The sequence below is a fragment of the Gossypium hirsutum genome, chromosome A01, assembly GCF_007990345.1.
Source record: "Gossypium hirsutum isolate 1008001.06 chromosome A01, Gossypium_hirsutum_v2.1, whole genome shotgun sequence".
Lineage (NCBI taxonomy): Eukaryota > Viridiplantae > Streptophyta > Magnoliopsida > Malvales > Malvaceae > Gossypium > Gossypium hirsutum.
The window spans coordinates 118,121,240-118,143,233 of NC_053424.1; the positions used below are offsets into that span (position 1 = coordinate 118,121,240).

Here is a 21,994-nt window from a genome sequence, read left to right on the forward strand (position 1 = left end):
ATTATACTGACCTGTGACTTGCTCTTATTCCCAATTTCCCAAATCAATTCCTAAAAACAAAAATCCCCTAAGTGCCGCTCATCACCTCCAGCTGTCCAGCGCCGCTGCCCTTCGACAGCCGTCTCCTCTCCGGCGGTCTCTCTATCTCCCGCTTACTCTTTCGCCGGCGCCCATCACCGTTGCTTCGTCCCGCGCCGGAGTTCACCACTGCTGGCGCTTCTCCGCTCCAGCCTTCAGACGTTTCCGTGCCGCTGTGCCGCCGGTCAATCTCATCCAGTTCCAGGTATCTTCTATTTTCTGATAATTGCTCTACTCAGAAAAAAGAATTGCGGAGAACAGTTGGGTTGCTTTGCTAATTAATTAAATTCATAAATAACAACTTTTGGTTGCTTTGATTTCATGGCGAAGACCTATGTTTTTTTTTTGGAACTGCTTCTCCATGGCTTCTATGTACAGTTGGTTTTTTTCCTATGGACAGCTGCAATTTCTTGATTTTGTTGACGAAAAATTAATTCTCTTTATTAAAATTGCAATTTTTTAATACATATTACATTTTTGTCTCCACTCTACTCACTCCAATTTCTCCACCAGCCACCACCATCATCGTTCCATAGGCACTCTATTTTTGCAGCTTCGAGTTCTTTTAGGTGATTTTCTGTTGGAGCTGTTTGGTCGGTGAGAAAATAGGCTGAAACTGCTACATCCTCTGCCTTTGTTTTATTTTGTTTTTGTGTATGTAAATAGCATGAAGTTGGGGCTCTGTTGGTTTCTTAGTTCACTTTATCTGATCGTTCGAGCTTCCTTTCTCTATATGTCTCCAATTTTCGAGATCTGTGGATTTATTTTCTACATGGTTTCTCGGCATTTATCTGTTGTTGCTGGTTTTTTTTATTCAACCATTAAGAGAATCTTTGACTGATTTTGGGCGACTGTAGTCGTTGAGAAGAACAAAAGAACCAGCACTGTTTAATAAATGTAGAGTTGGAATATTAGCATTTGCATTACTGTTTCTTTTGTAAAAAAAAAATATAAAACCTTGAATCAAAACAGTTAGGAAGAGCTGAAATTTGCTTTTTATTTTGCTCTTCCATAACTGTTATGATTTTAGTATTTTGCTCTTCCTAACTGCTTTGAAATTTAAAAGCTCAAGTCTTTTCCTTGTTTTGATTTTAGTGTTTTGCTTTACTTTTGAAATTTGCTTTTTATTTTGTTTTTTAAATCTGAGTTTGTGAAATCATATGTATTTGCATATAATTTGAGGTATAATTTATTAAGTAATGCATTTGTAATTATTTGCCGACTTCACTAAGGTGCCGTAAAATATCATCTATTTCATTAAATAATTTGCTATCCCATCTATTTTTCATAATTTTTTTTATTTTCATGTATATGAATAATATTGGGTGTGATAATAAAAAATCTAATACGATGGCAATTCCAGTACAATATTCCCTCCTTTATTATTTGAATTGGGAATTGTATGTAAAAGTCTGCAACTCATTGATCTTAAGTCTTTGTTTATATATGATGTATGATAGCTTTCATGGCCGATTTAATGGCCAATGCTCCCTTTTTAGTACCTTCAGTTATGACCCTCCCATCTCTTACATCTTTTGTTTCTTTCTTTCCTCTTTATTTTCAAGGTGTTTTTTTCTTCTTTTTTTCAATTATTGCTTGTTACCAACTATTTCCTGCTATCAACTAATGTCATTGAGTAAGCAACTAAAGGTAAATGTTCACTGGAAAATATTCATTGGAGATGGCTTAGGAAATTCTTCCTAAAATACGGGCCGGGCTCAGGTTTAGAATCTATAATCCAAGTTGGGCTTGGGCAAAATTCTAGGCCTATTTTTTGGGTTGGGCCTAGAAAATGGGTTTAAAATTCTGTTGAGACCCAGCCCCGGCCCATGATCAGCTCAATGAAGAACACACTGTTAATATTTTTATCTGAATTTCCTTTATAAACTTTTGACCCAGTCTCAGCTCATCCATCTTGCCTTCAAGTTTCTAACCGGACCAAATACCAGAAAAATTAATTTAAGGTCAAATTTTAAACCAAACTTAACTTAGAAGATTTCTACTTTGACTCATGAGATTTTGAGTTATGGCTCTGTTTGCGTTATATGCTCTTTGCTATATCTGATTTTCTGTTTTCAATATCACTGCTTGTTACTCTGTTTAATCTCATCATCTAGATTTTGCTATTGTGGTGACTAGCGGTGTTGAATGCTGCTAACACCGTTATACCACTAATTGCTTTTTTAAACCCTGGCCAGCTTAAACCAGTTTAGTTTCTGATGGCGACAACAACCCCGGTTAGTCAAAATCAAAGAAAGCGAAGTTTAGAAGAAGCATTGGAACGAAGGTTTGCTGTTGCTAAAGCCGAGCTTCTTCAAGAACAGAAGAAAAACAAAATGACATTGGCTGAAGAAGATGGAAAAGAAATTTCTAGCACTAAAGCACCCATTGCTCCTTCCTCCAATTTGTCATTGAAGAAAGGTTTCCAAAAGTTTTCACTTTTCTTCCCCTATATATATATTCAATGTTCATTTGGCTAATTTATGTTCCATTTATGTTTTAAATTTAGGAAATTTTCCCTTCTCGGGTCCCTCTAGTTCACAAGGTAGTTTCTAGTATTGCTGATTGTGAACATTTCAGTATGTATTCTATCTTTGTTTTGATATAAGATGAATTATAATTTTACATATATAGATGTTGAAGAAAATGGTGAAGTATATTCCAAGCTATCAGAACCTATGCATGAGAATTTGTTACCAGCTGATTCCAAGGTAACATTTTTTTGTTTGAATAGCGGTGCTTTAAGACTTTGTAGTTAGTAGAATGGATGTAATGTTGATGTCTTTTGTCGTAGTTTTCCAACAAAAAAGGAAGCATGGCAGATAAGATATTGCATGAACTTCTTCAAGGTGGTGATTCAGCTCAGAAATATATGCAAGGATCTAGAAGTATCAAATTCGAAAATTGGATCCTCCTTGATAATTTCGTGAAAGGTCGACTTATGTCTACCGGTTCTCAAATCAGGGCTTTGAAGAACCTCTCTAAGCGCTCTAAAAGACATATGTCGATGAAGCAGCTTAAGAAGTCTGGAGTATTTGAGCTGCCTCAAGCTATGCAAAAGTGAGTGTTATAACAAGGATACAGTTGATGCTCTTTTCCCTTTTTCTATTGTTGTAGGAATATTGTTATATGTCTTTGTGTTGCAGTGTTCTTCACTTTGCATTGAAAGAGTGAGGATGTTAGCAAGTGTTTACATATGTTTATCTGGAAATAGATTACGGGGATCTTTTTGTTCTGAATATGAAGAAGAATAAGGATAAAACAGCAGATCTCCTTGTTGATTGTTAAAACAGAAAGAAAAAGAGATTAAAACTAAAGGATTTTAGTTAGTACTTCTTTTTCAAGGGGATACTTTATTTACTTTTTATATGTTTGTGGTGTAGTAACAATGTTCATTTCTACCATTTATTTTGAAAATATTTGGTATGGCTTTGATCTTCAGGTTTGATACATTTAAACCAATGCATGAAATGTGGAAAGGCTACATGAATCAACTTCTAAAAACTAGTGGGTGAGATATCATCTCATTTTACTTATGTTGGTTCTTCAGTAGTGTGGAGGTGGAGGGTACTATTTATTATTGAGTCATATGATCGTTAAATTCTTTTTGATCCAATGATACATCTGTTCAGCACTCAATTGTAGGAAAAATCAGTTGGCTCAATGTCTTATTGGTGCGGATTTACATGGTGCTCTCATTCTAGGTTAGTCTATAATTTACTTCTATAGCAATAATTCAGATTATTCGTGCAACTTTATCTTTTTTTATGAAGTTGTAAATGCTTTTAGACTCTGCCCACTTCAATCAGCCTACAACTACGTAAACTGTACCAATATATGTTGATTTGATGGGAACAGTAGGGTATTTGAATGAATGCAGTAACAAAGTTTATTTTGAGGGACCTTCATTTTCCGTGTTGTTATGAAAGAACTTATAAACTCTTCTCGGTCAGGTTACATTGATTCCTGAAAATTCAAAAGCCAATTTGGAAAAAAGAATCCATAGGAGCGATTATAAGTTCCTCTATAGGTACCCTTTATCTATTCTTTGGTCACAATTTTTCAAATCAATTCAAAAGGGTAACTAAAGAATATATTCACCTTTGATTTATTGAAAGCTTTGCTCTAAAATGTGTAACTAAAGAATGTTGTGTATGCTATTTGGGTTAGACAATGAGCACACAGGCTTAAATAATGCAGTAATTACTAATTCCAACTAATTTAATTCATCTGCAAACTTTATACTGATGGTTTTCAATTTGTTGTTGTTGGTTTTTATTTTTTATTTCTGTTGTAATCTTCTCTCTATTTTCTGATAGTGGCCGAGTGCAAGGTAACTAGTTTCACTGGAGTGAGTGGTATTATGATTCGTGAGACTGCGGAAACATTTGGTCTAATAACCCAGGACAATAAATTCCGAGGTAATTCAGCCTTCTATTTAAAAACTGTGGCATTTTAAAAACTTTTATGTTGTTTTTGTGATTTTTTGTTATAATTTATTTGATTTTAACAACAATGACTTAACCATTCAATTTTATGCTGTTTGCAGTTGTCCCCAAAAAGTTATCTATCTTCATATTCCAAGTTGATTGTTGGAAAATTACATTACAAGGCGATAAACTCACTTCAAGAAACTCGGGTTTGTGATGTTTTAACATTTATACTAAACATCCCAGTTTAGGCTTTCCTTCTCACTCAAAGTTCCACGTAGGAGACTGTTAAATAACTTTGTTATCATTTTTTTACCTTGATAGAATATACCAGAAGAAGAGAGATATCAAGGTATAGTTCCTTTACAATTAGAAAATTTAGCGAATGCTGTGTTTTTGCCCATTTCCTTCAAGAAATAGAATCAAATTGCTAAGTTTCTATCCTTTTTTATTTTGTAGTCTTTGTATTGGACCCATTAATGGTTGCTTGAAAATAAAATTACACATTTTATTTTGTAGTCTCTCACTTATTTAGTTTTCTTTATTATTTAAATAGATTATTGTTTGGCACGGTTATTAAATAATTATCTTTTCTTAACACCAATTAAGAACACATGCTGACTTTAGGTAAATGAGACATTTTGCATACAATGACCAGAAATCATGAATAAAATCAATATATGGGACTAGAAGGCAATTTACATCAATAAACAAGCAAAGAAGGCAAGTTGTCCATATTATTATTTTCGACATGGCAAACATATGGTACCAGTAAAATTATAAAAGATCTTATTTATGTTTGTTTTCGTAAACAGCAGTGTCATCATTCAAATTTTATGCGAATGCTTGGTTGGAACTTGAAAGCAGGAGCAAACACCCCACAATTTTAATTAATTCCATTTTACTATCTGCGTATGTATATATTACATTCCTGCCTTGAAGGTATAAGCTCAGCGACCTCTTGGAACCCTACTTCAAGTGAAAAGAACCAGCCAACGTGGGTATGTTTAATTATTCTCTATTCATAGCTCAAATTCTTTAGTTTTTCTATTGATTGTTTACACTGCTCTTGCACATTCAATGAAAGTTTCTTTTTTCTCTTGCCTTGGGAAGTACTTTCTTTTTATGCAATACTGATTTTTAAATGTGGGGTTTGGGGTTTATATATATATATATAGCTTTAAGTGTATTGCTGCTGCTTTTGATGAAAACTTTGCCCCTTTTTCTGAATTTTGATAATTTGTTGCCAAGTATTGAACTGAAATTTGATTTAGACCCCTCAATTTACCTAACACCTTTTTGCTTTTTACTGTTTGTCTTTTTCATGATTGTCTTCTTCTAAAATAGCATCTGTAGTTGCTACTCTTAGTGGCATAATGTAAAATGTAGTCCTTTAACATTTATTCCTTTTGTTAATTTGGTATCAAATTGTATTTTGTCAATTTTGGAATAAAAGTGCCATGGAGGTCCTTATATTAGGAGTCAAATTGCATTTTACCCTCCTACTAAAAGAATAAATAAATTAATCATTGCACGTTAGATCAAAGAGTAAACTTGTCTTAATATTAAAAGTTTCATCCATTTCTACTGTTAAAAATTGGTTTTTATACGTCAATGTGAGCTACACGTGGCATGTTGCGTGTTATCGTCTGGATATTCCATCAGCTGCATAGGTTTTAAGCATAAATGGATGAACTTTTTAACAAAAATGATCAATTTACTTTTTGATTTAATGTAAAGAGGCAAATTTGCCCTTTTTCTAATAGAGTCAGCAAAATGTAATCTGACTTCTAATATAGGGCTTTCATGGTATTTTTACTTTGAAAGAGTCAAATTTGATCAACCTTTTGAAAAAGAGTCAGTAATGATTTTTTTAACAAAAATATTGATTAAAATGTTAAAATTTTAAACGTGGTAGCTTACATGACAATCGACGTGTACTTCATTCTTTTTTCTTTTGAATTTTTATGAATTCTGATTTATTTTTTATTTTTAAATTATTTGTTGAGATAACATAATAAAACAAATAATGTTATGTCAGCATGAATTGCACTCGAACTTTCATGTAGGTTGTCACATCAACAACATTGAAAAGCGATAATTTTTTTTTTAAAGATCAATGATCAAATTTAACTTAAAAAAAGAATAAAGGTTAAATTGATAGAAAATAAAAACTTTGAGTGCTAAATTTATCATTATGTTTTTTTTAAGGTAGGTTTAATGTTTTTATTATAAATGTGTCCCTAAAATACCAAGACTTGTTAAGAAAACATAGGCTAATTCACAATGATTGCAGACATTGATGAGCTTTCCTCTGCTGAGGCCATTGAAAGAGTGGTGGAGTTCATGTCAACACTCCCAACAGAAAATGGGTGGAATTCTTTCCCAACACTATGAGTAAACTAGTATTTCTGTTAAGAATTTTTTTTTATACGTAGCATGCCAACGTGTTATCGTTCGGTTATTTCATCAACTGTATAGTTTTTAACCATATAAATGGATTAACTTTTTAACAAAAAGGATTAATTTGCTTTTTGATCTAAGGTACAGAGGCAAATTTGTCCTTTTTTTAATAGAGGGAGCAAAATGCAATCTAACTTCTAATATAGGGGCCTCCATGGTACGTTTATCCTATATTTGGTTTTCAACCTTTTAAAAAAGAGTCGTAATGATTTTTTTAACGAAAATACTGATTAAAATGTTAAATTTTTAAACGTAGTAGCTTCCATGACAATCCATATGTACTTCATTCTAATATATTTTTTTGAATTTTGATTTATTTTTTTAATTTTTTAAATTATTTATTGAGTTGGCATATAAGACAATAAATGTCATGTTAACATGAATTGCAAGAGAACTGTCATATAGGTTGTCACATCAATAACATTGAGAAGCGATAACTTTTTTTTGAAAAGTTAATGATTCAGAAAAATAATAAAGGTTGAATTAATAGAAAATGTAAAGTTTGAGGGCTAAATTTATCATTATGCTTTTTTTCAAGATAGATTTAGGGCTCATTTTTTTACAAGTAAAAGGTTTTACGGAAAATATTTTTTTGTGTTTTCCTGTATTTGTTTCACAGAAAATAGTTTGGTCAACGGAAAATGATTTATAGGTCAAAGTAAAATACGCCCTTTTTCCTGTAAAAGGACTTACCATTTTGAAAAGTATAAGTTATTTTTCGAAAAAAAGCTCATATATAGATAAATTTATTTTTTTTATAAAAATTAACTTTAATCAAGCTTAATATTATTATATTGATAATAATTTTTATTTTTATTTTTAAAATTTTTAAAATATTATATTTTTTAATATTATTAAACATATTTATTTAATTATTTATATTTAGTCTTATAATAAATTATTAATATAATAAATATAATTTATTATTTTAATAAATTATTTAATATTTTAATTTTATTTTAGTAATAAATTTTAAAAATAATAAATTTAAATAATATTATTCACATATTATTGAAAACATTCAATTTTCATATTTTAATAATAAATATTTTATAGTATAAATGTTAAAATATGTCATAAGTCTATGTACACTTCACAGATTTGTAATTTAGTATTTTGTACTTTTATTTTCAAGAATTTAGTCCCTTTACTTTTCAAATTTAAAAATTAAGTCTAATTGTTGATATTGTTAATTTTTTTTGTCAATTTTGCTAATGTTACATTTTTAAATAAAAAATACTCACTTAGTAGTCATGTAATTAAAAAATGATGTTGTAATGAATCTGAATTTAACATAATATTTTTAATATATGCAAAAACAATGTAAAATATAAAATTATAGATAAAAGTAAATTCAATTAAACAATACAAAAATAAGAAAATTTCAAATGTATGTTTGTTTAATTAAAAACAACTTTTATGAAATATTTTTAAGAAATCTACCAAACGATCGACAATATTTTACACAGATTCATCCAAACACCAAAAAATATTAGTTTTTTCAGAAAAGTAAATCATTTTCCGAAAGTCATTTTCAGTAAAACAAACATAGCCTTAATCTAAGACTTATTAAGAAAACATAGGCTAATTCACAATGATTGCAGACATTGAAGAGCTCTCCTCTGCTGAGGCGATTGAAAGAGTGGTGGAGTTCATGTCAACACTCCCAACAGAAAATGGGTGGAATTCTTTCCAGCCTCTTCGCTTATACGAAGGCTTTTGGACCTTCCCTCATTTCCTCGAAAGCATCATATTAGCTCAACACCGCTTCAAGCCTAAACCAGGCGATATCTTCCTCTGTAGCGCTCCGAAAAGTGGAACTACATGGCTCAAAGCACTGAGTTTCGCCATCGTCACTCGAAACCTTTACGACACCTCCAATAGTCCATTACTTACCAAGGGTCCTCATCATTGTGTCCCAAATATGGTCGGGTTTGAATATAAACCAGACGTCCGTCAACCAGGTATCCCACTCATACCCACCCATGCACCTTACCATTGTTTGCCCAAATCTGTTTTGGGTTCCGATGATGTTAAAGTTGTTTACATTTGTCGGGACCCGAAAGATGCGTTCGTTTCCATGTTTCACTTTGCAGCCAACCGAAGGCCTAAGGAAAACGAACACATTGCGATAGAGGAGGCTTTTGAGCTTTTCTGTCTAGGGAGGTCTGTTTTTGGACCGGCTTGGGATCATATTCTGGGTTATTGGAAAGCTAGTCAAGAACGACCGGAAAAGGTAATGTTTTTGAAATACGAAGAATTGATGAATGATAGTGAGTTGTATGTGAAAAAATTGGCTGAGTTTATAGGGTACCCTTTTAGCTTTGAAGAAGAACAAGGTGGGGTAGTGAAGAAACTAATAGATTTATGCAGTTTTGAGAACTTGAGTAATTTAGACGTGAACAAGACGGGAAAACGACATGAAGACGACGATGAGGCAACGAACAAGACGTTCTTCAGAAAAGGCAAGGTTGGGGATTGGCAAAACCATCTTACACCCGAGATGGCTAATCGGCTCGACAATATAGTGGAGCAAAAACTGAGTGGAACCGGTTTGAGTTTCGAACTCAACAATGGATCATCTTGATGGACTAAAATCATTTGTCTTTCGGGTAATAATTGTGTGTTCATTTGCAACTGTGTTTGGTTGGGATGCTTTGAATTTCTTGTTCAAAGATCCAAACATGTTATTGAAACCTATTTCTCTCTGTTATTGAGATTCATGTTTGGAATAACTTTAGTGATGGCAAGTGTGATAAGCAAGAAAAAAAAAACTGACCTGAATTTGTGAAATGAAAATTTAAAAATTGTTGTTATTTAAAATTGAATTAAGAATTTAACCGAATCTAATTTTATTATGATTGACGGTTTAAAAAAAATTGATTGAATCAAACTTGGATAAAATATTTTAATATTTATTTTAATCTAGATTTACATTATATTATGTATGAAAACTTGAATTTAATTTCAAATAATTTTTTTTTCAATTAAAAAGAATATTAAATTCACTCTCCAATTATTAAAAAATAAATTTAATATATAAATATAATCTAAATACATAAAAACACAATCCCACAATCAACAATAATAAATTGCAGATATTACAATTATTACAGCTTTCATAATGCTGCTGCATGGCTTGGGTAATGGACTGTTCTACCTTTATCGAGATTTGAGCTCTTTGTAATATGCAATTCCAATATCAACAGCAATAATTTATTACTAGGGTAAATCAATTTTAGCGTGAATTTAGATGAGCAGTGTATTTATCTGCGATTAGTGTAAAAATAACGGTGGTGGTGAGACTAAATACTGTAGCAATACTGTAGCGTGAGACAAAAAGTAAGCTAAACGCACCGTACCTTCCCGTCGCCCCAAACCCACCCTTAGTAAGTTTTAATTTCAAAAAATTATAAATTAATTATTAAATAATACAAATTTTTTTATTTAAATTATTAGACTATAAAAATTGTTATCGTATAGCCTTCTTTATTTATATTATCTATACTATTCAAAAGCTCTCTTTCTCTATCTCTTCCTTTTTATTATTATTATTCAATTCTTTTTTATAAGTCAGTTTTGAATGTCACGAATTTGCATATCAAAATTCAAACAGTTTTTATTCTGATTTTTAACACTGACTTTCAAATCGACTTATATATAAGGTATGTTATTCTACTTGTGTATGAGTATTAATTCACCATATCGATCCCCAATTCGTCGCTTAGAACTCACTAGTCGAATTTTTTTTTAAAAAAATTAACAGCCTAATAACTTAAATAATAACTTTTGAATAGTTCAGATATTATATTTTAACCTTTTAAAGTTTAAAATTTACTAATAATTTAGTCAACATTTAATATAATTTATCCTCCATCGTCCTAATTCCAAACTACCGCTCCCACATTTTGTCTAATTTTGCCAAAGGACATCTATTTATAAAAAATTACAAATTAATCACTCAAATTTTCAAAATTAATAATTTAAGTTACTTCGTTAGTTTGCTAACACACCAACGTGGACAGTTATGTCATTATTAAATTTTAATTTTGATAATTAAACTAGAAAAAAATATAAAATGATCTCTAATAAAAAAAAAGACATGAAAAGCTTATTAACTTAATAGTTAATTTCATCCCTATACTATAACTAAAATATAAAAAAATCTAATAATTCATATTTTTTGAAATTATAGATATTTTCAAATTAATTTTCATGCAAAAAATTATTTTAAAAATTTATTTAAAAGAAAACTAAAATCCCATTATCCTTGTACATAGCTCTTTCCTTCTTTTCACTTAATAAATCTTTCCATATGAGTGTAGCATCTCGATTTTTAGTATTTGTTTTTTGATACAATATTTAGAACTACTCATAGCCCCTCCTTAATTTTTAAACAGGAGTATAATACACTTCAGCGCACTTGAATCCACGTCTTTCTGTATTGACAACAATATCGATACCAACTAAATAAAGACTCAATCAACTGTTCAAAAATATAATCTTTAATATTATAATTATAATAATAAATTATAATAATGAAATAAAAAAAATCCTTAAACAAAGAGAACAGAAGCCCCTACCTAACTATGAAGGAGAATAAATATTATATTATTACACATTTATGATTTCACTGAAAAAATTATGTATTAAATATATTAATATTGAAAATTTATAATTCTTATATATTTTCTAGATTTATCAAAAATTTAAAAATAAATAAGTATTTTTAATTTATAAAATGAATGAGTTATTTTAGTAATATTACAATTGAGTTATAATTTCTAGAAATTTAGTCTTATTTTTTAGTTTTCAAAATTCAATTCAAACTATTTACATTGTTAAATTTAGGTTTGAAAATAATTTCTAAAATTTCTATTTTTTATTATTTTGTGTTTAGAGCAAATTATTATTTTATTTAAACTTAGTTGTAAAATTTTTTGAATAATGGGATTAGACAAACCAGACCCAAGTTTTTGGGCTTGGGGAAAGCATCATAAAGAGACTGCAGTCAATATTGGCTAAAACTCCAGCCCCCTACTACAAGTAGTCATAATGTTTTTATATATAATACAATTTACTTTATAAAGGGTATTTTTGTCATTATCTAATTGAATTGGCATCCGGTTAATTTGTGGCACCAATTCAATCAGTATGGTTGATTGAGTTAGTGGTAGTATTGCTCATCAATCGGGTCTCAACTCAATTGGAAATTTATCAAAAACATATTTCATTTATAAAGTAACAAATATTATTATAAATGTTATTTTATTTTATATCTTTTGTAAAATCTAAAAAAATACACATGAGAGGATTTTAACTTAAAGAAACTATGATTAAACTAGTATTTCTGTTAAAAATTCAATCCATTTTTACTGTTAAACATTGGCCCTTGTATATTAGAATAAGATATACGTGACATACCACATGTGACTGTCTGGTTATTCAATCAGTAATGTCGGGTTTTAACAGCAAAAATTGCTAGTTTGCTATTTAATCTAACGTACAGTAACTAATTTGCTCATTTTTTTGAGTAAATGGAGAAAAATGCAGTCTGACTCTTAGTACAAGAACCTCTATTATATTTTTACCCATATACCTCTTCATCTAACATTTTGCTTTTATAAAAATGTTTTTCAACTTCTGTACTTAAGGTAGCATTTTTAATGTTTTGGATTTGCTTGGTAGTGGGGAAAGAAAACTGAAATGATGAAAATTGAAGGGGTAAAAAACTATAAGGATGGAAAACAAAATTTTTCATTTTATGGGTGTGTTTGGTAGTAAAGATAAAAAAATGGAAAGAATTTTCTTTTTATTCATTGGTTGGTAAAGTTGAACAACGAGAGGAAAAAAAATGAAACATGTGAAAAATTCATACGTTTAAACTAACATACGCATCTCTTTCATTTTCTTTCCTCTCGTCTTTCCAATTTGAAAGGATTGATTTTTATGTATTATGATGAAAAATGATCATCCCTCCTATTTTATTTCCTCTCACTTTTCTTCTCAATCAAATATACTCAAAATTTATTTTCTTGTCGCTTTTCTATTACCTCCTCCCATCCCTCTACTTTTCCACCCAACCAAACACACCCTTAATCTTATTATTTATAATATTACCTACTTGCTTCAAAATTAACTGTATAACAATTAATTCCTCACTTCTATAATTCATAGACTAATTTGCTCAAAGATTATAGTAAAAGGACCTTCTGGATAATTTAACCTTTTATTTTCTAGGGATCCACAAAAACAAAATGCCATAAATCACAATGTGCACCTTGAAAAATCAAATTCAAATTCTTTAAAAACAATTTTTTTTTGTTAGACTTATTTTATTATTAGTTATTTCCTTTTGACTAGTGTCAATAATTATTATTTCACTTTACATACATACATACATATATATATATAACACTAAGTTGTCATGTTATTTGTTTTTAGTCCCTTTATTGTCCAATTTGAAAAGAAAAAAAAAATCAAAGATCACAAGCAGTACATTATTAGTTGTTGCTTTCATTGCAAACAAAGCAAGGGTCTGAAACACATGAAAACACCTCTTTTCTATCTCTCTCTTTTTTTGCAAGCTTATCCTTTCATATACAAAGAGAAAAAAAAAGGTTTTATTGCAATCCAATACATAAAAGTATGATTGTTTTCTAATGTTTGAAACCCTAAAAAATTAGTTATTTCTTTTATCCCATTTCAATGTCATTGATTGGTTATTTTGTGATATTTATATTGACGTATTTAGTCTTTGAGACGCATTATTTGACAGGTCTTTGTATTATAGATTAACGAGAGGTATAAAGATAAATATTTTAAATGGTAGCAAGTTTAAACATTAAAAAGTTAACTTGTTGTGTTTTAAAGTAAAAAAAAAAAACCCGAAATTCAACAAACTTGATGTACCTTGCCCTCCATAAAATGGAAAATTATTGTTTTAGACCCTAAATTTCATAAAATATTAAGTTGAAATATAGTAAAATTATAGTTTGGTCCCCAAAATGCTAGAATTTTGATTTAGTCCTTTTGAAAACTATAGAAATATAAACTGATACAATGATGAAATTACAATTTTTCTCTTTTAAAAATCTATAACTTAATCTCTGCCCATCCTAAAAAAATTCCTCGTTTTGCCCTTGGTCAACCTTATAGTTAGAGTTCTTTTTGTCTTAAGAAATAGAGATGAGTTCTTGGTAAGGTAGCATTTTTTAAAGTTTAATATTACACATTTGCTTTAAAATTAAGTATATTACAATATTAACAATTAAACTACTCACTTTTATAGTTGAGGGACTAGTTTGCTAAAGATTAAAGTACATGGACCTGTTGGGCAATTTAACCTTTTATTTTCTAGGGATCCACACAAAAACAAAATGATGCCATGAATCACAAGGCTTTTCGCATGTGAAATGTTTGGTTGAAACTTGAAACTGGGATCCAACGCCCCCACAATTTTAATTAATTTCATGTTACTATATATATATATATAGGTTCGATTGGCTCATTAGGTTGTCTCATATTTCACCATTGTCAATGCAAAAGGAAAGTTCCAAAAAGGAAAATTTGAGATTTTCTAGGAAAATGTATAAATAAATTCATACAAGGGTTAGTCAGACAGCTAAATTCTATATAAGAAAAGGAAAGGTCAAATTTTGAATTTGGTCCTTTATTATACTCAAATTTAGGATTTAATCATTATACTTAAGTTTAATATAATTTAATATCTCTTTTATAATGTTATTAATTAATTTAAATAGTTAACATCGATAGCTCTTATGATTATAATAGTTACGATCATTTTCTTAAAATGTTCTCATTCAATATGATGAATTAAAAAGAGATGTTTGAAAAAAATTTTACGTCACTATTTTAATTGAATAATCAAAGGATTGATAATATTATAAAAATAAAGGTAAACTACATCAATGGTCACTCTAAAATAGCGTCTGTGTTATTTTGGTCACTTCAAATTTTTTTCTCAAATTCGTCACTTTAAATAAAATAATTGTGCGAATTAGTCATTGCCGTTAAAATTTTCGTTTTCTTTTAACGGATTGCTGACGTGGCACATTGAGTGACTGACACGTGACATTTTTCATTGTAATCATTCTGTTTGGAAAATTTTATCGAGTTAATCATTTTGATCAAAGAGAGGTTTATTTGCAGAATAGTTCGTTTAACCGAAAGATTCTTGTTTATTTATCATGTAAATCGTCACTAAATCACATAAAAATTCACTAAATAACTTCTCCATCGTATCTTATAAAGCTCTCGAAAGTTTTATCATTGATTTATAAAAGTTTAACCCATATCCCATCAAAATATAGCATTCTACGACCTTACTATCAAGTTATCACAAAATGACATGTGTCTGGAAGGGTTTGTGTCAAGGTCCAATCTCTATACGAACTTACTATCGAAACTTTGCTCAATCAATTTCATGACTCACCCACACTTCTAACCAATATTAACATCTTTCAAATTTTCGTGCAAGTCTTTTTCGATCTCTTACACTAATTAATTTTGTATCAAAAGTTTTGAATCAGAATTTGAGTTTTGATAGAATAATCAAGATATCTTTTTTATCTGATATAGGATTCATGAAGACTAATTTTTTCAAGGTTCATGACTACTCCTCTTAACAACACTGCCATCTTCGAAGTTCAAAATCGAGTTCTCATCATAATCCTAAACTTATATATATATATTATATTTAAGAACTTTATCGTTAAATTTCTTACATTCCATGAAGGTATCCTAAATGTCGTTTTATCTTTTATGTTGGCAATATTAGGAGGAAAAACGACAAAGAGTAAGATGTCGTTTTTAATGGCTGTAATAAAAGTTCTAAAACAAGGAAAATGGCACATGAAAGATGATCGTGAAAGAGTGTAGTGTAATGTTTCTTTTAAGGTTAAAGTATGTGAGAGGTCCTTGTATTATAGAGACTTGATCAAATTAGTCCCTCTATTATTAAATGGATCAATTTAATCTCTATATTATTAAAAAGAATCAAATAAGACTAAAGTGCAACATAATTAATATTTAATGTATAAAAATTATCTTGAAAATTATTATTTTTAATTGTAATTCAATTCCAAATAAAAATTCCATTTATAGAACAATAAAAACTTTGAAAATATTAATTTATTAAACAGTAAATGTTAGTTCTATTTCAATTTAGCCTTATTTGATTCTTTTTAATAATATAGAAACTAAATTGATCTATTTAATAATAGAGGGACTAATTTGATCAGGTTACTTAATAAAGGGATATTTCAGGTATATTCACCTCTATTTTAATAAAAAAATCACAAACTTTTCTGTAAACGTCCCAATAAGAGCCATTGTTGCCATTGCTTAACCAAAAAAAAAAAAAAGTGAAACATAGAAATAAAGAAGGAAAGATTTTTATTACACTTTTGCTTTAGGGAAAATGAGACAAACAGCTGAACTCTCAAACAGAACTTAACATTGTCTGGTTTTTTTTCTCCCTTTTTCTCTTTCAAGCTAAGCCTCTCTTTCAGGTAAAAATCAAGTCTTTTTTTCTTTTGGCTTGAGACTTGTGTTGTTTCATGTTACATTTCATTATTGAGCATTGTACTTTTCTTAGTGTTTGATGTTTTTGGTAATGTTTTCAATACTTTGAGTATGATTTTCTTTCTGGGTTTTGCTTATCTCCTTCTTTCTGTTTCATTTTCCAAGAAAATTCATGGCTTCATTTTTTTTGTCACTGCAAAGCTTGTTTAAAGCTAGCTCTCTACTACCCAGAGTTTAGTTTCCTCTGATACTTCTTTTTTTTTTTTTTTTCTCTTTGATCCTTGAAACTTTGTTTTCTTCAAGTTCGTCTTAAATTTTTACATTAAAAAAAATGGGAACTTTAGATTAAAAAAGAGAGTAGTAGTTTTCTTTGATTGGATTCAATGAATAAAACATAAATTTCATTAAAGACAAAATGATTCACTTTTTGGTCCAAAATCATAATTTTTCATTTCTGGTTTCAATAATGGAAGGACCCAAAAAAGACAATAAAAAGTGGAAACATGTTGAATTCATTTGATGGCAACCTTATTTTGTTCCTTTGTTTTTAAACTTCGTCAATTAGTTTTGGTTGGTGGTAGTGGATGTAGTTCCTATTGAGTTTCTTTGAAGGAATTATTTGTATTATTTGTTTGTTAGTTAGGTCTTTCATACATGCATATATGTATATATATAGCTTCTTAGTACATGATTGAACTATTTGCAGGTTTTTTGAGCAGAGGACATATATAAATCCTTTCGTTTTCTTGATTCGACTCGGGGGTATCATGCAAACGCCGAAAGCAAGGTATGATAGGTTGTTAATCGACCTAATTATTGCATTTTGATGATTTAGATTGTAAAGATTTTTATGTCATATTGTTAGAAATCGTGCAAACATCAGCTTCTTGGCTTGACCAGCCGTTTTAACCGATGGTCAAGTCATATGATGCGCCGTGTTGTTTTAGGCTTTTAGCCATAGGCTTCATTGGTTTTCATGTTATGACAGTAGAACAAGCTCGGTGGTAGTGCCTCAGAAAAAATCTCCTATGACACCACAGACTGCTCGACAGTTGAAGATACCCGGAGCCAATTTGGGTTCTGTTTCGTCACCAAATACGGCAAGTAAGGCATCAAAAGACCAAAGTCCTAAGGTTACCGAGCGTAAAGCATTGAAAAGTTCGGTGTCTGAGGTATTCTTTAGTCACTTATATTATAAAACATTTGTTTATTTACTCACGTGCTTATGTGATTGCCATTTGTTGTATGAGTTCTAGAAGAATGGACTGAGCCGAGTGGCGGAACTTGAAGCACAGCTCGATCAACTCCAAGGTGAGTTGAAGAAGACGAAGGATCAACTAACTGCATCTGAGTCATGGAAGAGGTTGGCCTTACAGGAGGCTGAGGAGGCGAAGAAAGAGGTATCGATAATGTCAGCTAAGCTCGAAGAATCTGAACGACAATTGATGGAAATTTCTGCTTCTGAGGATGACCGAGTGGAAGAACTCCGTAAAATATCGAAAGATCGAGATAGAGCATGGCAGTCTGAACTTGAGGCTGTCCAGAAACAACACTCGATGGATTCGGCTGCGTTGGTTTCCGCTATGAACGAAATTCAAAAGCTTAAAGTTCAGCTCAAAAAGGTCTATGAATCTGAATCTATTCAAACGAAGCTTGCTGAATCCGCACATGCTGAGATTCAGAATATGAAAATTGAATTAACCGAAACTCTTTCCTTGGTCGAAAAACTCAAGTCCGAGCTCACTGATTGCCGAGAATCTGAAGCACGCGGTCTCGAACTTGTTAGCGAAACCCGAATGCAATTCGAAGTAGCAAATAAAACGATCGAAAAGCTACGTTCTGATGCAACCAAAGAAACCGAAGCTTACAACATGTTACTATTGGAGTTGGAACAATCAAAAGGTAGAGTTAAGTCATTAGAAGGACTTGTTAGTAAGCTACAAGTAGAACTGGTTGGTAATGGCTGCATTAAGGATCCCGAACAACAGAATGAAGAAAATGAGGAGATAAAACGGGTTAAAACCGAGCTTAATTTCGCGAAACTTGAAATCAGTCAATTGAGATCGGCATTGGATGAAGCTGAAGTTAGGTACCAAGAAGAATATATCAAAAGCACATTGCAAATTAGGAGCGCTTATGAACAAGTGGAATGCATAAAATCAGGGTCGTCCCAAAAGGAAGCCAAACTCGAGGCTGAATTAACGAGAACGAAAGCCAATGTTGAAGAATTAAGATCACAAAATGAGGGTCTTCGAGAATCTGAACTTGCAGCGGAGTTGAAGAAGTTAGAGTTTGATTTGAAAGAATTGAAAGATAACTTGACCGTCAAGGAAACCGAACTGAACACCATAACTGGGCAGAACAAAATGCTCAAAAGGGAAATCGAGAGCAAAACGAAGAGTGATGAACCAGTTGTTGTGTTGTTAGAAGCATCAAAGGCTGCAGAGCGAGCAGCATTGATGAAAGTCGGATATTTAACGGAAGAAACCGATAAGAGTAACCGAAGAGCAGCTCGGTTGACTGAAGAGCTCGAATCAGCACAAGCAGCAAACACAGAAATGGAAGCCGAGTTGAAGAGACTTAAAGTACAAGCAAATCAATGGAGAAAAGCAGCCGAAGCAGCTACTGCTATGTTGTCTAACAATGGGAAATATTCAGACAAGACAATACCTTTTGATATAACTATCGGATCACCGAAGTGGGAAAACATCGATGACGATGATAATGACGATTCTTCGAAAAAGAAGAACAATATGTTGAGAAAGATTGGTGTGTTATGGAAGAAAGGTCAAAAATAAAGATTAATTGTATTTGCATTGCAGGTTTGCATATAATTCTGATATAAACATTATCTTTTTATGGTTTTCTTAAGGAAATTTTGTCTTTTAATTTTGCTTTTAAAGTTGCCTGTTTTTAAGGGGTGATTTCAATTGAGTTTAATGGAAATTCTTTTACATGGAAACCACTGATTGATTAGTATATCTAGTCAATTTGAATTAAGATAAAAAGGCAAATTGAGTCTTAGTTCGACTGGTATAGGTATTGATATCAGTGTAAGAAAATGTAAGTTCGAGTGTGTTTTATGAGTTGAGGAGAGGTCATGAAGCATTGAGTTTTAATTGATTATGATGTTCAGTTGGTTGAACGTTCGACCAATAGAGCTATTCTGCTACCACTAGTTTAAGAGTTGGGGTTTAATTTGTCGAACATTAGAATAATTTTTTTAAAATTGAAACCAGTTATCCCAAATTACTATTTACTAATAAAAACATTTTATTTTATTTAAATTTAATTATAAAATATAAATTTATTTTTTAAATAGTAAAATGGGCCATAACCTCAACGGGCTTAGACGAACCAGACCCAAGTTTTTGGACTTGGGCCTAATATCCTAAAGAGACTGCTTAATAAAGGTTAGTGTTGGGCACAAATTCCAGCCCACTAAAAGTACTCATATGTGTGTGTATATATATATTCCTTTTCTAGGGTTAAAGCCTTGAAGGTTTAAGCTCAGCGGCTGTGGTTTCTTCCGGCTTTCGATTCAAATCCCTTTTGGAACTGTCCTTCAATTGAAAACAAGCAGCCAACATGGGGTATGTTTCATTGTTCTCAGTTCTTAGCTCAAATCTTTTAGCTTTTCTATTAGTTCTTTATACTGTTCTTGCTTTTGATTTTTTTTTGAATTTTTTGATAATTTGTTGCTCTAAAGTATTGAACTGAAATTTAATTCGGATTCGTTTTAGTTGATCTAATTTGGGTTCTGCTTACGATTGTGGAGAATTATATTTGAATAATGATTTTTTTGTTGTAATTTTTCCTTCACTGCTAGTGTTATTGTCTCCATATTCATTCATTTATTAGACTAATTAAAAAAAAACTTAAATTTTTAGGTCTTTTCGGTTTTTGATAGTTTCATTCAGATTTCATGCTTGGGGTTTTAGGTTTAGGTCGTTTTGGGTTCAGATTATTTCAGATTCTAGTCACTTTGGGCTTGTTGTGAGGGTCATTTTGGGTCTTGTTCGTTTTAGTTTCTGCATTTTTCGATTTGGGTCATTTTCTATTCGTGTTTTTATGGTTTTAAGTTGGAATGCTTTGGAATTTTTAACCTTTTATGGTCAAATCGGATTGAGTTTTTAAGTTCGGTGCACAAATTAGTAGGTCTATATGGTATGATTCTCCAAATATATGAAAAGCAACTTATAAACTTACAACATACTTGTATCAAATGCATACCCATGTTATACACTCATTGCCGGAATCCGGGTATTTAAGGAGTCGGATTATGACTTTAATGGTGTTTCTTTCAGGAAGACACGAGGTATGGGAGCTGGACGTAAGCTGAGGACCCACCGAAGGAGGCAAAGGTGGGCCGATAAGTCATACAAAAAATCCAACCTTGGTAATGAATGGAAGAAGCCATTTGCTGGTTCTTCCCATGCCAAAGGCATTGTCCTTGAAAAGATGTAAGACTAGATCCTCTCCTTATCCTCTCTCTTTCTTTCATTACCCCAAAAATTGATACTTTTGTACTAACAAATTCATATCATGCAGAGGTATTGAAGCTAAGCAACCTAACTCTGCTATCCGAAAGTGTGCTCGAGTTCAATTGATCAAGAATGGAAAAAAGATTGCCGCGTTCGTTCCAAACGACGGTTGTTTAAACTACATCGAAGAAAATGTGAGTAGCAGTACTTGAATGAAACCTTACAATATAGTTAAATTGTTTTTAAGCCATGTTCTTACAAGGATAATACATTTGTTGTAGGATGAGGTGTTGATTGCTGGATTTGGACGAAAGGGTCATGCCGTCGGTGATATTCCCGGTGTTAGATTCAAGGTTGTGAAGGTGTCTGGTGTTTCATTATTGGCACTTTTCAAAGAGAAGAAGGAGAAGCCTAGATCCTAAGTTTGCAACAATGAGGATGTCTTTTATGATGTTTTCATAGTTTTATTTGAGATTGAATTTAAAGCAATGCGTTGCTCGGTAGCTTTTGTTGGTAACATTTTGTTTAATTTTCTGGTTATTGTATTGAATTTTGTGATGTTATGGTTTGATCCAAAAGTATTTTGGTGTTTTCTACTTATTGTTTGGAATTCATAATTTTTCCAAGTATTTGTGTTCAACATTTGAAGCATATTTCTATAAATATCTATACTTATTAATCATGATATTTACTTAAAATTAAATTATTAAAAAACCTATTTTTTATGAGGGAAATTATTTAAAATTGGTTTTTAATAATCTCATTAATATTAATATAACGATATTTTTATAAGAAATATTGAAAAAATACTAAAAAATGAGATAAATATAACATTCTAATTTAAATTCATGCCTTTTTTTTTACGAGTCCTATGGTTATATGATGTGTAATTGTATACATAAGTTTTAATTTGGTGTAATTATACATGTAAAACTCTCTAATTATGGTTTAAATATGTACTTAAAAGTTTAATTTTAATTTAATCATATACAT

At 30.9% G+C, this 21,994-nt stretch overlaps 4 protein-coding genes across 15 annotated transcripts; all 4 read left to right on the top strand.

The window, feature by feature from the left end:
- Nucleotides 1-9,706, top strand: LOC121202837 (uncharacterized). 8 transcript variants are annotated; one of them, XM_041115317.1, is made up of 12 exons: nt 4-283; nt 2,277-2,499; nt 2,588-2,623; nt 2,713-2,789; nt 2,873-3,138; nt 3,521-3,589; nt 3,724-3,782; nt 4,398-4,499; nt 4,628-4,717; nt 4,833-4,860; nt 5,451-5,509; nt 6,805-7,142. In XM_041115317.1, the coding sequence occupies exons 2-11, from the start codon at nt 2,298-2,300 to the stop codon at nt 5,488-5,490; spliced, it is 969 nt and encodes a 322-aa protein (XP_040971251.1). In that variant the 5' UTR covers nt 4-283; nt 2,277-2,297; the 3' UTR covers nt 5,491-5,509; nt 6,805-7,142. The 8 variants fall into 8 exon arrangements, with proteins under 8 accessions (XP_040971234.1, XP_040971236.1, XP_040971241.1 ...); XM_041115300.1 differs by lacking the exons at nt 4,833-4,860; nt 6,805-7,142 and adding an exon at nt 8,576-9,706 and having other exon boundaries at nt 1-283; XM_041115302.1 differs by lacking the exon at nt 4,833-4,860 and having other exon boundaries at nt 1-283.
- Nucleotides 8,896-9,558, top strand: LOC121218984 (cytosolic sulfotransferase 17). Its single transcript, XM_041096439.1, has one exon. It carries the CDS (start codon nt 8,896-8,898, stop codon nt 9,556-9,558), a length of 663 nt encoding a protein of 220 aa, XP_040952373.1.
- A 6,622-nt stretch (nt 9,707-16,328) lies between the features above and the next one.
- On the top strand, nt 16,329-20,105 carry LOC107905279 (interactor of constitutive active ROPs 2, chloroplastic). 5 transcript variants are annotated; one of them, XM_016831893.2, is made up of 5 exons: nt 16,329-16,504; nt 17,224-17,304; nt 17,506-17,689; nt 17,774-19,339; nt 20,004-20,105. In XM_016831893.2, the coding sequence occupies exons 2-4, from the start codon at nt 17,285-17,287 to the stop codon at nt 19,313-19,315; spliced, it is 1,746 nt and encodes a 581-aa protein (XP_016687382.2). In that variant the 5' UTR covers nt 16,329-16,504; nt 17,224-17,284; the 3' UTR covers nt 19,316-19,339; nt 20,004-20,105. The 5 variants fall into 5 exon arrangements, with proteins under 5 accessions (XP_016687382.2, XP_016687381.2, XP_016687384.2 ...); XM_016831892.2 differs by lacking the exon at nt 20,004-20,105 and having other exon boundaries at nt 17,774-19,376; XM_016831895.2 differs by lacking the exon at nt 20,004-20,105 and having other exon boundaries at nt 16,332-16,504; nt 17,777-19,376.
- Nucleotides 20,004-21,601, top strand: LOC121230463 (40S ribosomal protein S23). The gene is made up of 4 exons (XM_041115343.1): nt 20,004-20,110; nt 20,825-20,980; nt 21,069-21,195; nt 21,283-21,601. The coding sequence occupies exons 1-4, from the start codon at nt 20,106-20,108 to the stop codon at nt 21,421-21,423; spliced, it is 429 nt and encodes a 142-aa protein (XP_040971277.1). The 5' UTR covers nt 20,004-20,105; the 3' UTR covers nt 21,424-21,601.
- Nucleotides 21,602-21,994: the final 393 nt, after the last annotated feature.